Consider the following 19,945-nt stretch of genomic DNA (forward strand, 5'->3'; position numbering starts at 1 on the left):
TGACAAACGGATTTTTAAAGTCCTCATTTAAAGTGCAAAGGATGGTATTGGTGGTGCGTCTAAGTCTTTCCCAGAAGGAAGCCGTCCTTGTTCTGAGACAGGCAAAGAAATCCTCTCTGCAGCAAACATTGATTTAGCACTACAGGAATGAGGCAGCTGCATTAGGATGCGAAAAGCGTTATTAAATTGTATCCTTAGCGCGTTGTAACTTCGCTTGGTAAACCTTGTCCACAGCTGACACGTGTAAAAACATTGGCAAAATGTTTTAAACAAGGTCACCTTCACGTCATCAGTGCAGCGAGCGAATCTGCGTGCTATCATGTTAGCTCTCACAGCAAGAGCCCTGCGCTCCCTCTCCATATCTCCGTCATCTTTCTTTATGCAGCAGATTGGTAGACTTTACACGGCCTTGAGAAAATTATGGGGACTGTCTAGAAAACAGGTTTCTTGCAGGAGATCAAACTTAGTTCCTAATGACTAATGAATTCTGTGGCTTGAGATGACAATCCTAAAAATGTAATATTACCGTTTATTGGAAGGCAGTTGAAACATGGGAACCCGATCGTCGAGATATCGTCGCATCGCATACCGATCGAGAGCGTGTTCGGGAGCGCCACATATTGCCGAATAGTGCATGTACGCCGCTACCAGGACTCCAAGTCTTTCACGATTGCCCCTGTGAAAAAAATAATGACAGCTTAGTTCACCTATTTTCTCTCCCCGATAGGTGCCTTAGTAGGTACCTAACTGCGATTGCACTTAAACGAAAATGACAATAAAATCAAAAAACCGTTATAGGCATAATGATCTTAACTAAATTAAAATTAAGCTTAATTTGCTATAATCCACGAAAAGCAGGCAAATCTGCAGAAGACCACAATATAATTTGCACTGTGCAGATTGGTGTGGTTAGTGCGGATTACAGAAAATCGAGCTTAATGTTCATTTTATATCGTGGTCTTCCGCAAAGTAACGCTGTATTGTCTAAAAGATTATGTATACACTAATTAAAACCCCAAATTTCAAACCCCCTATCCTTATACGATGGTTTAGCTAATTAAAAATGCAATGATCATTTACAATGTCTGACACAATCTCAAAAAGCACTATTACTAATTAAAGCCGGCAGTTCGTCGCCTTTTTTATTATGAGGCATGTTTGCGACCATAATCATGACATGCACTGAAATGTTTTCTGCATAAGATGTTTTCAAATACAGTATTCATTAAATGAAAAACTTTTGTTCCACAACTTTTAAAGGAATCACTGCATGAGGTTGACATAAAAAAATACGTAGACCCGATCGGGTAATTGGGAAAATTGGGTAATGGATTACTATGGCAAATGTTAGTGGAAATGGGCCTAGAAAATATTAAAACAAGTCAAAATATTCACAAAAATTCTAAATTCATTTACTTCAAGTAGGCCCAGCTTATAAGCACTTTGAAAACGTCAAGTCCGTCTACTAAACATATACATTTTCATGCATGAGTGAATGTGATTTCAAGTCAATTATTGTAGATTACTTAAACAAATTTAAACAAGTAGTGGAAATTAATTAATCAATTATTTACCATGCTAAGAGTATGGCGACGTTCTTTGGATTTGCAGCGAGCCAACTCTCGATGTGTTTGCAGGCAGCACAAAGACGCTCGAGCGGCGGTGCAAGGTCTCCGGGCCAGCCAAGAGATCTTGCGCGCCCGAATATGTTCCTTGCAGCATGGCCATCACTATTTCCATCACCCCCACTCACTTCAAACACCTAGAATAAAAAATACACTCATAATATTTTAGGTAACGTTACCATTGTTGTTAGCAAAATGATCATCATTTTTCATTACCGGAGCTTATAAGTGACTCACCTTTAGAAGGTGAGGCCTTTGCTTAACCTCGCAAAGAAAAGCGCGTTATAGATCTCATTATTATCACAATAGACATAATAACTCTCCGAGGCACGGGTGTGGATAGCACCAATTACATAATTTTGGGCTGGCACAAAAATTCTTAACAGAGAATCTCAATAGCTAATGCAATAATATTTTGACCATGACAAAAAATCGCAATGCCTATATATGCCCGACACGGTTATCTTACCCAGGACCTTGTGATATAAAGTCAAACATGCAATAAATAGACCAAAGAAAGCGTAGATATCCCAATTCCAGGAATATAATATAATTTTATGGGGTCAGTTGATCTATGATGAAATGTGTTCGGAATTAGAATGCGATGGCAACTGACATCAATTGCCGAGTCTGATCCATTTTGCATTTTATAAACGCATTAACGGGCTTATACAAGATTCAGAATTGATTGGCTATGCGAACCTTTAATACATATATCTTCTTTAATATGGGCTGTTTAGTTAAGCTTTAATGACAGAAGGTTGTCCATTGTACATAAGTGAACAAATTTAAGTTTTTTGTAATGAAAATATTGGTGGAATACTTAAACAAACTCGTGGTTCCTTATTTCACTAGAAGTCAGCCCAGTATAAGACAGGTGATGTTCTGATGAATGAACTGCTGAGTGTGGATAGGATAGATTTATACTGACCATATAATGTTCTCCATGTTTGTTGTTTAGCATATGAGCGGCTTGGGCCTCTGCATGCGCGTCCCTGTCTGGCAGATGTAATGCTAGCATGCGTTCAGCCACATAGCAAAGGTCTAGTCGGGAGCCGGGACCCCCAGGCCCGGGGTAACTAATTGATCGAGCTCCTCCCTGAAAACGATGCAAATAATGTCTCATGTCGAAAAGAGGAATGCTTATTGTAACTTTACAATAAGATGAAAATTCTATGACAAAACGCCAATATCGAAAGGCTTGCCATTTAAGTACCCTTAGTACAAGATTTGCTCGCTCGTAATCGAGGAGTTGTTTTCCTGTATTGAATCACTTGAACATAAGAGTAAAATGGATCTTAACCCTTAGTTTATTAAGCTGTAATTTGCCTGCATTTCTTAAGTTAGGGCTTTTGGCAAAGCATTTGTGAAATACAAATCAGAATTACGGAATTTGGGACTTCAAAGCCTGTAAAATAAGGCCCATTTTATCTTCAATGTAAAGAGTTCGAAAACGACGCCTCTATTGCGAGCGAGCCAATCTTATACTAAGGCTGCAGAATATTGAGATCACAATCGATATCGGTCTCCTGAGCTTTGAACACATTGCTTCAGCTTCACAGTTCGTTGGCTATGTCAGTAACGCTGATTCCTGTACGGATGTCCATACGGATTACGTGATACACGTTACGATACTTCGACACTAATTGAGAGCTTAACATATGAGGCCAGTAAAGTAAGCGACCACGTTTCAGAGCCTATATTATCATTGGCAATAGGCATTGCTCGTGGATTTAATCTAGGGAGCTACAGCTCGCTAGGCCAGTTTGAAGAAATTTGTCTCGGACGAAACGTAAGTTGATCTTTTTCTTTAATTGGAAAAATTTCAACAAAAGTAGACACAATTAAGTAAAGTCAACGCATATATTTCTCAAGTTAGGCAGGAAAAGTTAAGAATCGCCTAGGAGATCGCGAGGAATACAATTTATTTTAAACTTTTGCTACCTAACGTTCATAACGTCGTAGGAAGATATTTAATCGTGATATACAGCGTATAAATATCAATATTTTATATCAGTTTGGCTTGTCCGATCTGAGGGCATAGTGTAAAATTTTCAACTCACGTTTACTTATTGGATTTTATGAAAGTACTACAATTTATATTGAATCGAAATAGCGACATCTATTGACAATTAAAGTTTTCCAGTGAAGTTTAACTAAACTTAGGTAGAAAATCTCACATAAGCAGGCTAATCAATTGTTATCCTACATCTTACGTTGCAGGATATTATTATCCTATACGATCGGTAAAGCAGTAAAAAAAATTAAAGGTAACGTTAACGGTTGTTCCCGTATTCTATAAAATGCATGTCAATTTATCACTAAGAATGATTTCTAGACTACAATCGCGTCTTAACAAAAGCCATAAATAAGAATTTACGAGGGCCCGAATGAGTAGATAATTGAAAGGTGGAACGGTAAACTTTGAAAAGCCCTGATTAACTCAAGTGTGTTTATGTGAGATCAAATACACAAAGTCGTAGGCGCGACATAACTCTGTGAAAGTGACACAAACAATGCGTGGGCGGCGGGCACAGGGTAAACGCATTGCGTTCATAACTTCAACAAACAACGAATCCGAGAACTAAAATTATATAGGTGAAGTAGTGTTACAAGAGTGAGATATGAATTTATGGAACCACTTTGTACAACTTCCGTAACAGATTGTTTATGAAAATTTAAGACTAAAGCGAAATATAAAAAAGCAAGATAATTTATTGTATACTTACATATTCTCTTGCGAAAGAAGGCGTAGCAGATGGTGCCGGGGCGCTGACTGCTCGAGTCTGAAACAATATAAAACAAACATAAAGCATATTGTACACCTAATTTACCTACTCGATTTTTTATTGGCTCTAAACATCTACAAAGTTGTATTCGCTCGGTATCCGTGGCTTCCTTAGAAGTTGATATTAGAAACTACCTTTCTAGAACAGTGACATATTAGATGCAACTGCTTGGGCGTTTGAATTGAATGGCGCCTTAATAAAAATAGAGTAATATTAGCCTCAACTAAACTTAGGGATAGATAGGGTGAGGCTACTATCACTCTCTTCTTCACTTTCAGTAAATCCTTTTGAACAGAGGCTCCTCTTATGTGCGATCAGCGAAAGAATAATATAAATTCGAAATTGTTTGTTGGCATAATATTTCGTCTAATTCAAACAAATGATTTGTAATTGTGTTAGATTAATACAAGTAAATTAGAACAATGAAATAAAAGTTTACGTAAAGTTTTATTTTCTATATTAGCATAAATATCCGGCTATAACCGTACTAATATTATAAATGAGAAAGTGTGTCTGTTTGTTTGCTTGTAACCTGTATTCGGCTCAACTGAATTGATAAAATTAAAGATGAGATAAATTGAGATGGACATATGATCATATTTATTCCGGAAAACCGGCTGGTTTAAGTCACGCGCAGCAGCTAGTTATAAATATAAATGTTAATAAGAATCCAAATCGTTTGAAATTGCGGAGTACCAAATTACGGAGGGACCAAGAATTGCCTATACGGCAAAATAATTAATTCTCCTAACTGCGGTGGGGATACCAAGAAGAAGCCACTAAAAATTTATTGACCACGAAGGAATTGTTAATGGAAATGGGGAAGACCTAATTTAGTTTACAATCTACGGTACGAGTTATTTAATTAAATGACTAGCTTTTCACCGCAGTTGATGTTAAGACTTAAAAATATTTAAAAAAAATGCTATACAATATTACAATATTCTTCACCAATCTATGAACAGGTGCCGAAACCAATACACTTTTACGAAATTTCAAATCAATACATTTCAATCCATTAACGGTAAAATTTTCGGATAATTCTTTCTTAGCGGATGCCTTCGCCATAATAGTTTTAAGGCTTTCAACCCTATACGCGCAGTAGATTGATCTTTGAGTTCATAATATATCAGTTAGTTTAGTTCTTAGTCAGTAAATCACCTATTATGAAAATTAAGCTAATTCGCTATAGTCCGCGAAAAGCAGGAGATGTATGGTGTAACATATAGTTTCTTCAATCCTTATACCTAACAGATCTTCGGCAATGAAACCTCTAAACACGTTTCGCTCCGAAACCGGAGCATCCTCAGATGTTGACTTTACAATGAATATTGTCTTAGCAATTATTCATTGTAAATAAATTACACCATACAGATTCTTAGCAATTATTAATTGTAAATAAATTACACCGCAAAGTAATGCCTGCTCTATCCATATCCAGTAAGTCACCTTTTTGTTTTACAAATTTAGCATAAAACTTGAATAGAGCTCAAGGTAGTGCTATATTAAAATATTAACCTTTTTCATGCTTTAATATATTTTTAGAAGTTTTACTTCAATGTGGTTGAAGGTCGATGTTATCTTAATGTCTTGTCCAATATGGTTGATAAATGATTGCCAGAGGCAAGGCGTGGCTAAGTGATTACTGCAGCTTTTACTGAGGGTTCCCGTGCTAATTGACGTTAGCTGCATTATCATTATTTAACGCGCCGACCGACATCACCGGGTTCTCAGTTATAATTACCATTGCTACTTTTACTTACAAATAAACCTTGAATTGCTATAGTTATTTAGAAAAAAAAAAAAAAAAAGAATCCACCAATCCGCACTGGGGCAGTGTGGTGAACTACGCTTAACCCCTTCTCTTGTGGGAGGAGTCCTGTGCCCTGTATTGGGCCGGTAAGGGGTTGATAAGATGATGACACGGAACACTTATATTTACTTAAACGATCACGTGTGTTAGAGTAAGGAATTATTTCCTGGCCGATTTTGGCCTCGGTCGTCAATCTCCAAATAATCTTTTAAACTTCGCACGAGATATTACAATATAAATGTGTGCGAAAACACATGCACACTCTCTATTCCCTCTCTCATAGTTGGACAGGACCGGAATGAGTTTGGGCAGAGTACCGACAGCCTTCAATCGAAAAAGAGGGTTAATCACCATCATCATTAGGTTGCCATCTTCATATTGAAGTTCGAAGGTCAGCCGGTTAAATATCGTACGATGATGTGCCATCTTCTTCAGTTCCTAATAGGTATTTCCGGTATATCAGCGAACTATTTCTTCCTCGGTTTCCTCTGTGCTCTTTTCCCGGTAATTTTCCCTTCTAAGATCAACCTTGGAAACCCAAGGATCTAACGCACAGGGATCCTCTCTGTAGGTGTGCGAAAAACGAAACCTTCCTTTGTATGACGGTTGTCATCAGTTTTCGTTGGCAATTCGCCCTTCGTAATACTTGAGCGACCGTCTACAACCTTCCCCTTTAAAATCGTGATCGGTGCTAAGAATTTCTTGTTAGAATAATTATCCATTACCCCGACCAATCACCCTATCAGGACCTCATGATTCGCAGTCGACAATGCTCGCCACTAGATCAACGCGGCAGGCATATAAACAATACTATAACTACCCAATTGAGTAAGTTTTGCCATCAATGATATAAAATAACAACAGTAACAGATATCGATACTACAAATTTCCGTTAGGCATAGGCAACATGTCCTCCACCCCCAACATCCTCTAACAAAACTTATGAGCTTCGTTAATGGAATGGATTGAATGGAATTTTCATTAAATCGCTATTGAATTTGTGCCAAAACCGAATAACTACTACAGTTAGTACACTGGTATCGTAGTTTTATTATATTTTTTATTTTGTATTAGATTTGCGTCAGTATTATACTAATCTATGAGTAATACCAATTTACAGTTGACTATCAATTTACTATTTAAAAATAGCTGTGGTTTTATTACAGTTCCTTTAGTTATAGCGCTACCTTGGACTGGCTCTATATTCTGCTATACATACGAATAAAGGTTCGCGCACAGAGTGATGGTCCACTTCACAGCACATTAAATTGCAAAACCCACGTACAATCACTGTAATTGGTAAATGTTTTATGTATGCCAAACACGCAGCGCAAAAAGAATAATCGAATATCCTACTATTATCGCTTAACTACTAAGAAACACTAATATGATTATTTAAAGGGCAAAACCTTTCTACATTTGGTGAAGATTGTTTTGTAAAAGATGGTGGCAAGCCTTGTACATGCCATATAAGTACCGCAATAGTTACTATAGTTAGGATGACGTTTGGAATGCCATGCGCTACACGGCCGCTTGACATCGCCTGTGCACTTTCTTCGCTATATTGTAAATCATTCTGGTTAGTAATACATAAAATCAAATTATTCCAACATCTCTCTATCTCTACCAGATTTTAATGCAAAGTGAATGACAGACTGATAAACAACGCTAAGTCTAAAGCTGTAACAATGGAATTTGGTTACAGAGTGTAAGGTATAGGTTTGGGTCCCGCGGACGTCTCGTATCTCGAAGTCCCGGGACTTTTCGTTATTTAAGTTGTCTCGAGTGACGGTACTTTTCGTTTGAGACTCTAAACGATTGTCAAAGTTGTCATGTAATCATTTTTATATACAAATAATTAAAAGAGCCTAACGCCATCTGTTTGTTTGATGAATAGTTACTAGGTCTTGTCCGTAACTACTGAGTACACATTACATTAAATGCGCTATAAGTGTCGCTATCATGCCACCGTATTTGTCGTTCTGTTATTTTTTTAAAACCCACTTTTATTAAATTAACAAAGAAGTCTTATTTCTTAAAAGTCTCGAAGTCCTGGGAATGGGTAGTCTGTCTCGTGTCTCGATAGTTTAAATTGCAGGGAATTCCTAGTAAGGTATGAGCACTAATAAAGGATTTCCCAAAACATCATTCCCAAAAGTTGATAACGACGAAATACAATGAAGACGATAAAACACAATGAGAACGTACACATTTTTTGTACACGAAACACTGCAAAATCTTTCAAACAAGAACTTAAATAATAAATTTGAATTTGTGTGTATTAAACGTAAGCTTATAGAAAAGTCCTATTATAGTATAAAGGAATCGTAATCGATAAAAAAGCTTGGGTGTGAATTATTGCTCTAACCAGGTTGCTCTTCTAATAATTTTAAATGACATTGTGAGATGGTGACAACAAAAAAAATACCCGGCTAAGTTTGTTGTGGGCTTCTTCTTAGACCAGGACGCGTTTGGAACCCTCATAGCTTTAGTTTTAAGTTTACGAATGTGGTTATCGCCATCATCTCACTACCGTGTCATTCTTATGTACGCATCAAAAGTGCCACCACCTATGGACCTACTTGAATAAAGATATTTTTTGACTTTGACTTTGAAATATAATAAACAGGTAGAATAGGTGGCCTTATTTTTTAACAGCAATATCATCTTACAGAGGACCAGATGCCATTGTTGCATAATAAAGCTAGGGTGTAATCAGCAGTTCGCTCAATGAATCTTAGCATGTCTTCATTATTTTGTTGGCATCCAGTATTTATACGATTTCTCGGTCAATGCTCCATCCCAATAATTTATATGTAACGTCTGTACAGATTGCATCTTACACTAACTTAACAGAGATAAATTAAGGAGAGCAACTAACAGTTAAATCTGATACCTATCACAGTGGACAATCCAATTGGTGTTATCTAATCGTTGAGCAGATCACGGCTTCGAACGTCGTGCCGCATCGCGCCATCCATTTACACTTTTTACTCTCATTAGACCTTCCACATCAATCAAAAGTGAAGATTTCATCGACCTTCGGAATTAGCATTGCCCGCGAGGCGACGTAGATAAGACCTTCATTCAACTTTTTGTTACGCAATAATAAAGAGTAATAATATGAGGCTATAATCTGCTCTCACAGAATTTTATTTAAATGATGTAATTTCTTTAAAATAGAAATTAATCGAATATTTAAGTGAATACAATTATAATTAAATCAAATCTGCATTGTATTAAAAATACTTGTTTGTTGTTTAAATTGTATTGTTGTTGTTGTTGTTGTTGTTGTAATACTTGTTTTCAAATTCAGTTCGTTATCCATAAGATCTGAGTGATTATGCAGCCTAAGGTAAAGCGAGCATGTCTAGTGCTTGCTTATTAATTCATGACTTGAACTTACCTACCGAAGAAACAGAAGCCTAAGGGGCATTCCAGAACCTTGTGGTAAAGGAACCAATGACCAGCATAAGACTTTACAAAATGGGATTTGTTTAGTCTATGACATACTAATACTTAACTTTGTTTTATTACAGCTGGGAATTCCACTATCATATTTATCAATTTATGGCTTTGTGATCAACTGTAAATAATAATGATATCATGGTAAATTTGGAAAATAGTAACTGAAGAGCTTCTAATAATAATTCTGGTCTATGCAAGATTTCAAGACGGTGGCAAATTCACTTCCTTTTTTGTCATGCCACCAACTCGTTCCAAGAGTGGCAGGAGAAGCTGGTATAGTCACTCCTCCTATATCTGAACAATATGAAAGGTTCCTGAATGGACTGTATGTCCTTTTATGAACCTGCTCGGGTCCTTGTCCTTGCTCGGGTCCTAAGGACTGAAGCATGACCTTAAACTTAATCTCTGTCAATTGGATTGGAAATATCTTCTTTGCAATTATCTAATGAACACTTCTTGAGGAACGCTGAGCCGAAAAAATTAAGAAATAGAGCGGGCGAGCGATTCGTCGCGGTGTGTTGGGGAATACCTAACAGTAGAGTGATGTCAAAGGAAAATGAAATAGATCATTATCCGCGTTCAGTGGTACAACGAGAAACACGTGCTTCCCGTATCTTATTGGAACGAAGGAGTTTATTCAGTAGTAAAAAGACACACTTGACGTATCAATAGAGCCTGTAAAGTAGACGTTTATATAGATAACTAGCGTACCCAGCCCGCTTCGTCGGGCTAGATTTTGCTTTATTTTAACTTACATCATTAAATTTTTAATTTGTCTCTTAATATATTAAATCATTTATTTCTCTCCGTATTTATACGATTTATATGTTGTTGTATTCATTCTCTTCCATTCTCTTCTCGAGCGGGTGAAGATCATTATCTACACCCATGTACACCCAACAATAGAATATCATCATAGTAAATAAAAGCTGTATTTGACAGTTCAAAAATAGGAGTGCTCCGATCGTCACCAAACTTTACAGGATTACTCGCCAGGTCAATCCGAAGATTACCTGAAAGTTTCATTGAAATCGGTCCAGCCGTTTCGGAGCCTATACGATACATACCCACACACTTTCTCTTTTATATATATATATATATATATATATATATATATATATATATATATATAGATAGATGTATTTTAATCATATTTGTAAAAATGGAACCACACACCATTTGCTTCTTTTCCTGTTTGCAGGAAGTCCTCCTCGCTTGCCTTGGGCCACGCTGGAGATAAAACGCTGCCCGCCACAACGCGAATGCGAGACGGTGTAGAGCCCTCGCCGCCTCTGCCTCGCGGGCACTAAGCGTCACTTTAGGTCGCATCCTTGCCTCACTTCAGTTTTACTTTGATATTATTAAGAAACATGACTAGCTTTGTTATTAAAATTGTCATTTTAGAAAATAGACTTATTTATAGTTACAATTGAAGGTTGGTCGTTCAGATGGAGCAACTAATAAAAAGCCATCCATAAACCATCGCTTATAAATAGAGCAACAATTAGCAGTAATAAATTTTGGGACCTACCTCCCAAAATTTTTTTTTAACTGTGAATTGCTGCTCTGTCCTAGTTTTTTCTTATCCGTTTTCACTTATTTAAACCAGGAAAACATATAATATATTTTGACATAGAGTGTTTGTAGTTTTGCTATATCCATGCTTTATTTTTACATTAGATTTTTCTACGTATTCTAAATACTTAGAAAGTATATTAAGAGAGAGATATACGCGTTAAGAGAGACAACAAAAATTTACTTATTATTGTTACAAAGTATCATAAACTAACTATATCAGTAAACTTATCACTTATTCAGGTAATAGGAGTAACTTATTGATTTGAATATAATTCCGGTTTTTCTTATTTCTCGCTATTTAGTTTTGTTCCTACTCGCTGAATTTTTCGTTGTGCATGGACACAATGTATTCCACCGATTCTTATGATAACAAAGGCGGTGCAGTCTAAAGCTCTTTAAAACCGGATATTCACAAGTATGTACTATGCCGCCGATGTAAATTGAGCGATGCTAAAGCGCTTGAATGCAAAGGACAAAAAGCAGGTCTAATGGCAGCGCTTTAAAGCGGTGGATGCTGTAGACAAAGCTGTAGCTTGTACGCATACAGGCGGTAGCCTGGCGCCCTTGGGGGCATGCGCTCCTGCATTGCGGAATCCCAAACCTGGCATGGATTGCATCGCACATTGACAAATTGTCCGTAGTGAATAGTGATATAACAACTGACATCTTTCTGGGACATACTGAAATGCATTTTTTTTAATATTGTAAAAAAACGGCTTACATTCAACAGGTTCTATAATTGTGATTTAAAAAATTTAGAAAATTCCACAAACATTTTTTGTGTGTAGAATTCTCTAAAAGTTTTTGATAGTTGTTAAATCAAGGTCCTTCTAGCTATAGGTGTCTCGAAAACTTGTTTTTTAATCTTAAATAAACTATGTATGTGTTACAGTGTTTAGTAGATTATGTCATAAAAACATAGTAATAAATCTATTATGCCACAATTATTAGCGAAGGATATATAGATATATGAAACTATGAGATCATAGCTAGTATGTACGTATATTAATCGTACAAGTTAATTTTAGCCCCCGCTATAACCCTGACCTTCTCAACAAACGCGTGCCGAATGTGAGGGGGGTGAATAACCTCGGGGGGTAAACTTCATCTAAATAAGAGACCGTCACATGAAGAGTGAACGGCAACCGACTGTCGACAATCTTCGCCCTTTTATTTTGATTACAGCTTTTTGTTTGTTTAACTTTTTCTACAGCATTTATACCTAAAAATACTCACGCTTTCGCATCACTGCATGGAGATTGCGTTTCCTTTTTTATCATTATATGATGTATTGCCTATCATATACCTAACCTTTGGTTATCTAACTAACTGAGACCGTATAAATAGTCGTTCAATTAAAAAAAAACTAATTCGGACAAAACTCCTATACCTATATAGACAGTATATATTATTAACACGGCAATGGCAAAAATAAATTTATTATGACAGAAAAATACCTATACGTCCACGTATTTTTATTCTGCGCTATAGGACAAATCGAAGCACGGTAAAATCGTCAGACCACTTTCAGCTTGTGTAACCCAATATTGTTACATTTATAAGAAAAAGTTATCTCCAAATGTTACAACCTTCTGTATCTACAGTCCTTTTCAACTGACTTTCAAAAGAATAATGCTACGTATCCAATAAATAGCCCTTTAAAAATAGAATCAAATTAAATTGGCGTATTTTTAAACAATAATTCAATTGCAGACTTATCACGGTTTCCATATCTTATCTTGAATAATGTAATGCTAGAGTTTGTACTTTGTTATCTCACCACTACATAAGATTGTGCGACATTTGCATAGCTTACTTACGTTAGAGATTTTTAACTATTTTTTAATTACTTATAACGTTCTCGTAAACAGCATTTGAAACTATCCTTATTTCTCCCACAAAAATATTAATTTTAGTCGAAGGACTTATCTATATTCACTTTGTATTATTTTTATTAAATATTTTGATTAAAACCTTCCAGTTGAGTCAACTTTTACAATAATTTACGTTATCATGAGAACACATCCTAGCCTTAGCACACTCACACTTTTAAAATAAAAATAAAATCACTTTTCGAATACTGCACTGTTGGAAAATTACACACACGTAATTTAAAGTTTGAATAAAAGGAATTTAGTACAGGGTGTTTTATAGATGGTAGACATCGCGCGGCGCCGAGAGAGGCACTGGCACCCCAGCGTCTCGACGCTCGCCGGTCCGACGCCGCAGCGTTACTAGGCAACGCGCATCTCGTGGTTTCATAGCTCAGATCTGCTGATAGTACACGACTTACTAACTAGCTTTTAGCACTAGATCTCCTTGAGGGACTTGTTTTGTTTTATGCGCGCAATTTCAAGTAGGACAATATAAAACCGATATCAGATTCATTTTCATGTCTAGGGTACAATAAAGGTTTCTAATATACAGATGTAAAGTTTATTCTTTATTTACACGACACTCTATGAAGGTCGCCTTAACGCGCTAGTGTTATTTAAAAATATTTTAAATTTAAAGTATTAATGTCAAGCGTAGACCCTCGGGACTACAGCACTATTAGTGATTTATTGAAGTAAAGTTGGCTGCAAAAAAATAATCGAGTAGTTTTCATTTAGAGTTCGCACTTCCTAGGCCTCATCGCTATAGGTCAGAGTGAATCAGAGCTTAAGATGTCATATCGATGTTGACATATCGATTTAGATATTATCCAATAAAAAAAAATCACTTAGTTAAACACGCTGTAAAAATACAACCCGGTTGCGCAACTACATTTCCTATCTACAGTTCATAATTTCAGCAGAGATGCGAGTCGCGAAGGCGCGTGAGCACTGTACTGTGCAGCCGCGGCCGTTCGGCCATGACGCGATAGGTTTGTGGACGAAGTTATGCGCTTCCGTAAACAAAACGTCCGTAAACGAAACTATGCTAGGTGAGCGGCTATTACCCTCTACAAAAATATAACCCCAATTTACGATCGCGCTGTTCACAAAATGGTGTTCATGTACGTTATTAGTTATAACACTATTTTTGTCCATGTTTTATATAACAAAGATTAGTTGTTGATCAATAAACAGCCGGTATTTACAAGCATTCTCGTTTTTTTTTTTAAACGCCTATCCTAAATTATATTACAGTTACATCACTAAAGTTGACAACATAATATGTAGTTTAAGATATTTGTACAACCGAATTGTCACAATTATTTAGCAGGTTACTTATCAATTTTAATTTGCATTATATATATATATATTTTAGACATCTAAAATCGACAATCTATTTATGAATAATCATTTAAATGTAAAATAACTACTCTTGAATAGTAAAGGCGTAATCAACCACGACACCTGACGGTAACCGTAATGGGAAGGGCCACCTCGTGCGTGCCAATCACGTATCCACGCTCCACAATAGTTTTGCCTGGTTTATAAGTCAGGGCACACATTTAAAGCATATATTTTTGAACGACTTCAAAAAAAGGCTTACAATTCTGCGCGTTTTGTTTGCGACTGTGTATTACTTCAACTAAAAAAAAAATTATGTAACATGATGGATGTGATGAACTGTCCACTTTTGGTAGGTTAAAGAAAAGAACGCTTTGTCATACATTTTGTTGCTTCACATTTATCCCACAAAACTTTATACCACAAACTATACAATCGATCAAACTGTACAACATAACTGATCCGAACAAATATTACCCCTCGGAATATGTCAGTTGCGTTTGAACTAAACTGAACATTGTTCAACTAAACTGCTAACGAACCAAATAAAGCTTTCACTATAATTTTATTAGTAAAACCTACATATAAATGGAAGGTTGATCTTAATATTAAAGCGATTTCATTGTTATGAGGCCAACGGTCACAAGTTGATTTTCGGCGATGATTTCACAGAAATGCTTGTAAATTATCGACTGGTCGGTAGTGGATGTTATAGATAAGCAATCGACAGGTTGCGTGCTTTTTATAATCAGAAAATTACGTATTTTATTTGTATGTAAGTTTGTTTAAAGAAAAAAGGTATCTTCGTTCAGATTGGTCAAAATTATGCACAATCTATGGTCGATATAAGTTGGAGTAGGCATTAAAAATGACAAAACCCCAGATCAAAACGAAGGTCATATAAAATGGCGAAAAAAATAGAGGTACAGAAGAATACAGACAGAAGTGTCATGGGAAGCTGATAAAGTTGATATTCAAATTCAAATGAGTGAATCAGGTACCAAGTTTATTAAAAGAACTAGCGGACCCACGCGACTTCGTCCGCGAATGAGTCAACTTTCAAAAAGTAGTCGTATGCTGTCGCGGACTGTTTTATAGAACTTTAAAGAAACAATTCCGATATACTAACTACATATTTCCGTCGTTTGGCGTAACGTTTACCGTTCGCGCATCGCACGTATCGGAATCTCTCAAAAAGGATATTTTTTGTAGTATTTGCAACATTATTCATTAATGATGGTAGCCATTAGTTGTAGCGTGATGTTTTATAGACTTAATTAATACTACCAATGCAAAATAAAATTGAAATCGAAATAGCATTTTCTGAGATTAGCGCGTTCAACCAAACAAACTCAAAAGCTTGATAATATTTCAACTATGCCCATCTAAAAAAACCACGTCAATCTAAATCTCCGTTGCGCGGAATTTTATCCTGTAGGAGCTGTTGGTTTTCCCGGGATAAACAGAAGCCTATTAGCTATTCCAGGATGGTACGCATGCATTCGATCGTTGTCTCATATGCCTTGCGACGTGCTGTTATATGTGAAGAGTTATGTCCTTTATCTCCGACAATATTTATCAGATCCTTATTAAAATAAGACACTACATACTTGATAGTATACACTTTCAAATAAAAAAGAATTAATAAAATTTATTCAGATTTAACAAAGTAATGAAGTAAAATTGATAAAAAATATCATCGCATTTCCCGGAGGAAACTTACTGTTTATTGGGATAAAAAGTATCCTATATGTTGACCCGGAATATCAGCAACAACTATACAAAATTTTATTTAAATCCGTTTAGCAGTTTTCACGTGATGCCCGGACAGACAGACAGACAGACAGACAAAAATTCAATAAAAATCTGTTTTGGACTCAGTATCGATTATAATGCATCCCCCGGTCAAAATTTTTAAAATATATTAAATGTACAGAAATCTTCCAGTTACAGATTTATTATAAGTGTAGATAATCAAGTAAAGATTGAAGAAGTTACCTCTGTCTAGTCCATTAAAAGTGTGCAATAAGTTCAGGTAGATTGAAGTTTGAGTTTATAATGTGCTAAGTGTAATTAGAGATAATAAAACGATTAAACGTATTATTATTTTACTTATTATTATTTTACTTACCTATATTGTTAAATTGAACGAATGTTGGGTTTAATTTTTCTTTCACATACATTACTTTCAGATAATACATGCGGGAGAATCTGTGGTGCGGTACTCATATAAAATGCTAAACAAAAGCGAATAAGCATATAATATATACAAGCGGTTCCCTGCAAGTTCGTCCGCTAACTAATTATTATTTTTACGATATTATAAATTAATATTCACGTTTTTACACCATATACTACGATCAACGCAACGCCTGCTATTATTTCTAATATTTGCTTTACTTCTAAGAGTATCAGTATAGTTATGTGCCCTGCCCATTTCTACTTCGGCTTTTCGACTTGCTGATCTATGTCGGTAACTATGGTTATTCTTCTATATCTCCTCATTTCTGATTTGATCACGCAGAGATACTACCCAACGTAGCTCGCTCCATCGTCCGCTGAATGACTCTGAGCCCTCTTATAGGGCTCCGGTAGATCCGTACGACTTGGGTTTTCAGGGATTTGGGCACTGCGGGATTTTGGACCAAGAGATGTCACGAAGTTTCCCGAACGCTTCCCATGCAAGATGGTATCGGTGGTTTACCCCTTTCTTAAAATTGGAGCTACCTAACTGGATCGTGTGTCCTAAATATATGTACTTCTCTACAATTTCGAGTGCGGAGCTCCCAACTATTAAGTACCGGGTGGAGCGGAGCATGAGCGCTAGACATAAATTTCGTCTAGCTCATGTTCATACATATGCTCATGAGTTGAGAGACTATGCTGAGGTTATTGGGCATCGTATATCATAATAGTATATTGTAAATATAGTATATCCTCGTAAAAACTGAGCTCTGAATGCAAATAAAAAAAACAAATCTGACTGACAAATTAACACACAAACAAAAAAATAATCAAACTTTTCAGCTTTATCATTAGTAAATATTAAGGACCCACCGTCTCCGATAGATTGAGTGTACAAAATAAGTTCAGTAGGCTAAGATTAGTTATTCTAAACAGGTGCAAAGAGGTCACGTCATAAATGAAAGTATGAAGAGACAAAGCGGCACATATAACAATTGAAACCGCGTAAGCTAAAAAAATATAGTCTATGAAAGTAAAGGATGACTCCAATGATGATATCATATAAGGTTCCGTTTCGGTATACTTTTAAAAGAGAAAATAGCTCAAACATAACAAAGCAGTATTTCTGATAAGAATTCTCAGAAATGGAGTAACAAGTATCGTGCCCGAGGCTCAGTCGTATCGCATCGACTATCGTGAGAAGTTTTGCGATTCGCCTCAACTCAATCAGCTATCTCAACTCAAACCAGACTCCGCGGTCTCTTTGATGTCTAGTTACAGCCGAAGGCAATTTGTTTTAATCGCACTGCCATCAATCCATATCGAATAGACAAATTAATTTTGAAAAGCTTCAAACCAATCAAGACTTTATGCCTTTTTAACTTTTTATGCTAATATTTTAGGCACTTACCAATTAGAATTTAACGCCTTCTTTTCTAGATCAGACAAGAAAGAAAAGTAGAAGAAAAAAAGATATAGGAACAGAAAAAAGATTGCAAAAAAAAGTATAAAATATTTTAAAAATTGATACCAGATTTCGCTGTTGACCTAAATAACTTAAACAGACTATATATTAAAGGAAAAATAAAGAAGTACTTTTAGTATAGGGTACGTAGCTGTTATATTAATTTTACTTGCGATGGACCTCAAAATCGCCTGTCTTGAATCTATTACAATAAATTGTTTCTTCAACAATCTGATTAATTTTCTTATTGTTTGCAGCTGAATTCAGTCGGTGTTTTATAACTAGTAGGTAGATTACATAAGATTTGCAAATTCTTTAACATATTTTCACAAATCGCAAGAAATGACAAATCCTATAAACAGCAAAGACCTCCCGGACATTAGATGTTTTTGTCCAACAAATACCTATCCATTGAATAAATTATATGATAGGTATTAATACAAAACTATAAAGCTTGTGTGTATTGTACAACCGCATCATTAATCTTTAATTTGTTATTTATTCACATTGCGCTATTGCGTTATTTAATGTTGCTCATAAATACAGTTAGTACCAAATCCTTTCAATGATTTAATTGAATGTGACAAAATTTTTCATTTTCCTTTGGGCAAACTCTCTTTATATTCGTGTATTCTATTACGGCAGCAGAAACAGCATGTCAAATTCCAAATGTTTTGATTATTTATTACTCGTACGATGGCTTATCGCAACATCTAAGTGAAGGGGCGGTGCAACATCTATTGTCTAAATGTCGAATTGTATTTACGACGACATCGCCTAGACGTGCTATGGTGCGTGTATGCTTGACATTGCGATACGGACACCTGATGGATATCTCACTCCAGGTGGTCTCTTCAACTCGGAGTTAAAAGTATCCACAAAGAGGCTCTAAAATACCATTTTTCAATTCTATTACTTTAATCTAAACAAAAATGAATGACACGAGTATAATAAATGAGTTTACTCTGTATTGACAGCTTCCTCTTAATTTTTAATTAGGAAAGTTAGACGTCATCAGATTAATGCTACTTTTAAGGAACGCATTAGTTGCTTCCTTCCATTTTATGTTATATAGGTCTCGCGCCTAATTTTCCAAGCTTTCTTTGGCACTTGTGCCCTGAGATTCGTGACTCATTTATTTTTTTCTGACATTCTAGTGGATCACTATTCTGACACCTTGGGAACCCAATCTCTGTAGATCCTCCAAGGCTGCAAAGTATGTGTTCCAGCTATTTCTTAGTTCGTATTATTTAGTTTCGAAACTCCTAGAGCTGTTTTGGTTACTCTACTACGGATCCATCTCGGTATTGTTTTGATTACGTAGATATACCTGCTAGCACAGAATAGTGTCTAGTGTCTACGGTTTCTTTATTGGTTTCTACACTTTTTTTAAGGTTGTCTACGTGCCTTATAAAATAATAATATTAATATCTGATAAATAAAATCAGCTATCATATAAGGTTAAGACCTGTCTTTCGTAGTTACCTATATTTCAGTGCAAATCTAAACTTAATCTAACATGTACCTACTTATATTCTTGTAAAGCTATCTTTGTTTATAAATCTATACCGTAACCTCTACAGTAACTCGTGTGTGACCATAATGTATATACACTCGTGTTTTATGAGTTTGCATGAACCAGCTAGAAACGAGATTCTTGGATTTGCTTATACGAATGACATCATACAAAAACAATTTTACAATCCAAGGACTTACTTATTTTACTTATAAGACGTCTTAATATTTCGGCATATTAATTTTACCATGCACATCATAATATCGTTTAGCATTTTCTATCAGACGAT

General features: G+C 35.9%; 1 protein-coding gene across 6 annotated transcripts in view; it reads right to left on the bottom strand.

Moving 5' to 3' along the window:
• The window catches only part of LOC120636011 (tensin-1), a 169,885-nt gene that overhangs the window by 31,936 nt on the left and 118,004 nt on the right, over window positions 1–19,945 (bottom strand). For all 6 annotated transcript variants that reach the window (XM_039907244.1, XM_039907254.1, XM_039907235.1 and 3 more), the window contains 4 exons: window positions 4,355–4,411; window positions 2,557–2,724; window positions 1,575–1,762; window positions 527–676 (listed from right to left, as the gene is read on the bottom strand). In XM_039907244.1, the coding sequence (XP_039763178.1) occupies window positions 527–676; window positions 1,575–1,762; window positions 2,557–2,724; window positions 4,355–4,411 (563 nt within the window). The remainder of the gene's footprint in view (window positions 1–526; window positions 677–1,574; window positions 1,763–2,556; window positions 2,725–4,354; window positions 4,412–19,945) is intronic.

This window comes from Pararge aegeria, chromosome 3 (genome assembly GCF_905163445.1).
Source record: "Pararge aegeria chromosome 3, ilParAegt1.1, whole genome shotgun sequence".
Classification (NCBI taxonomy): domain Eukaryota; kingdom Metazoa; phylum Arthropoda; class Insecta; order Lepidoptera; family Nymphalidae; genus Pararge; species Pararge aegeria.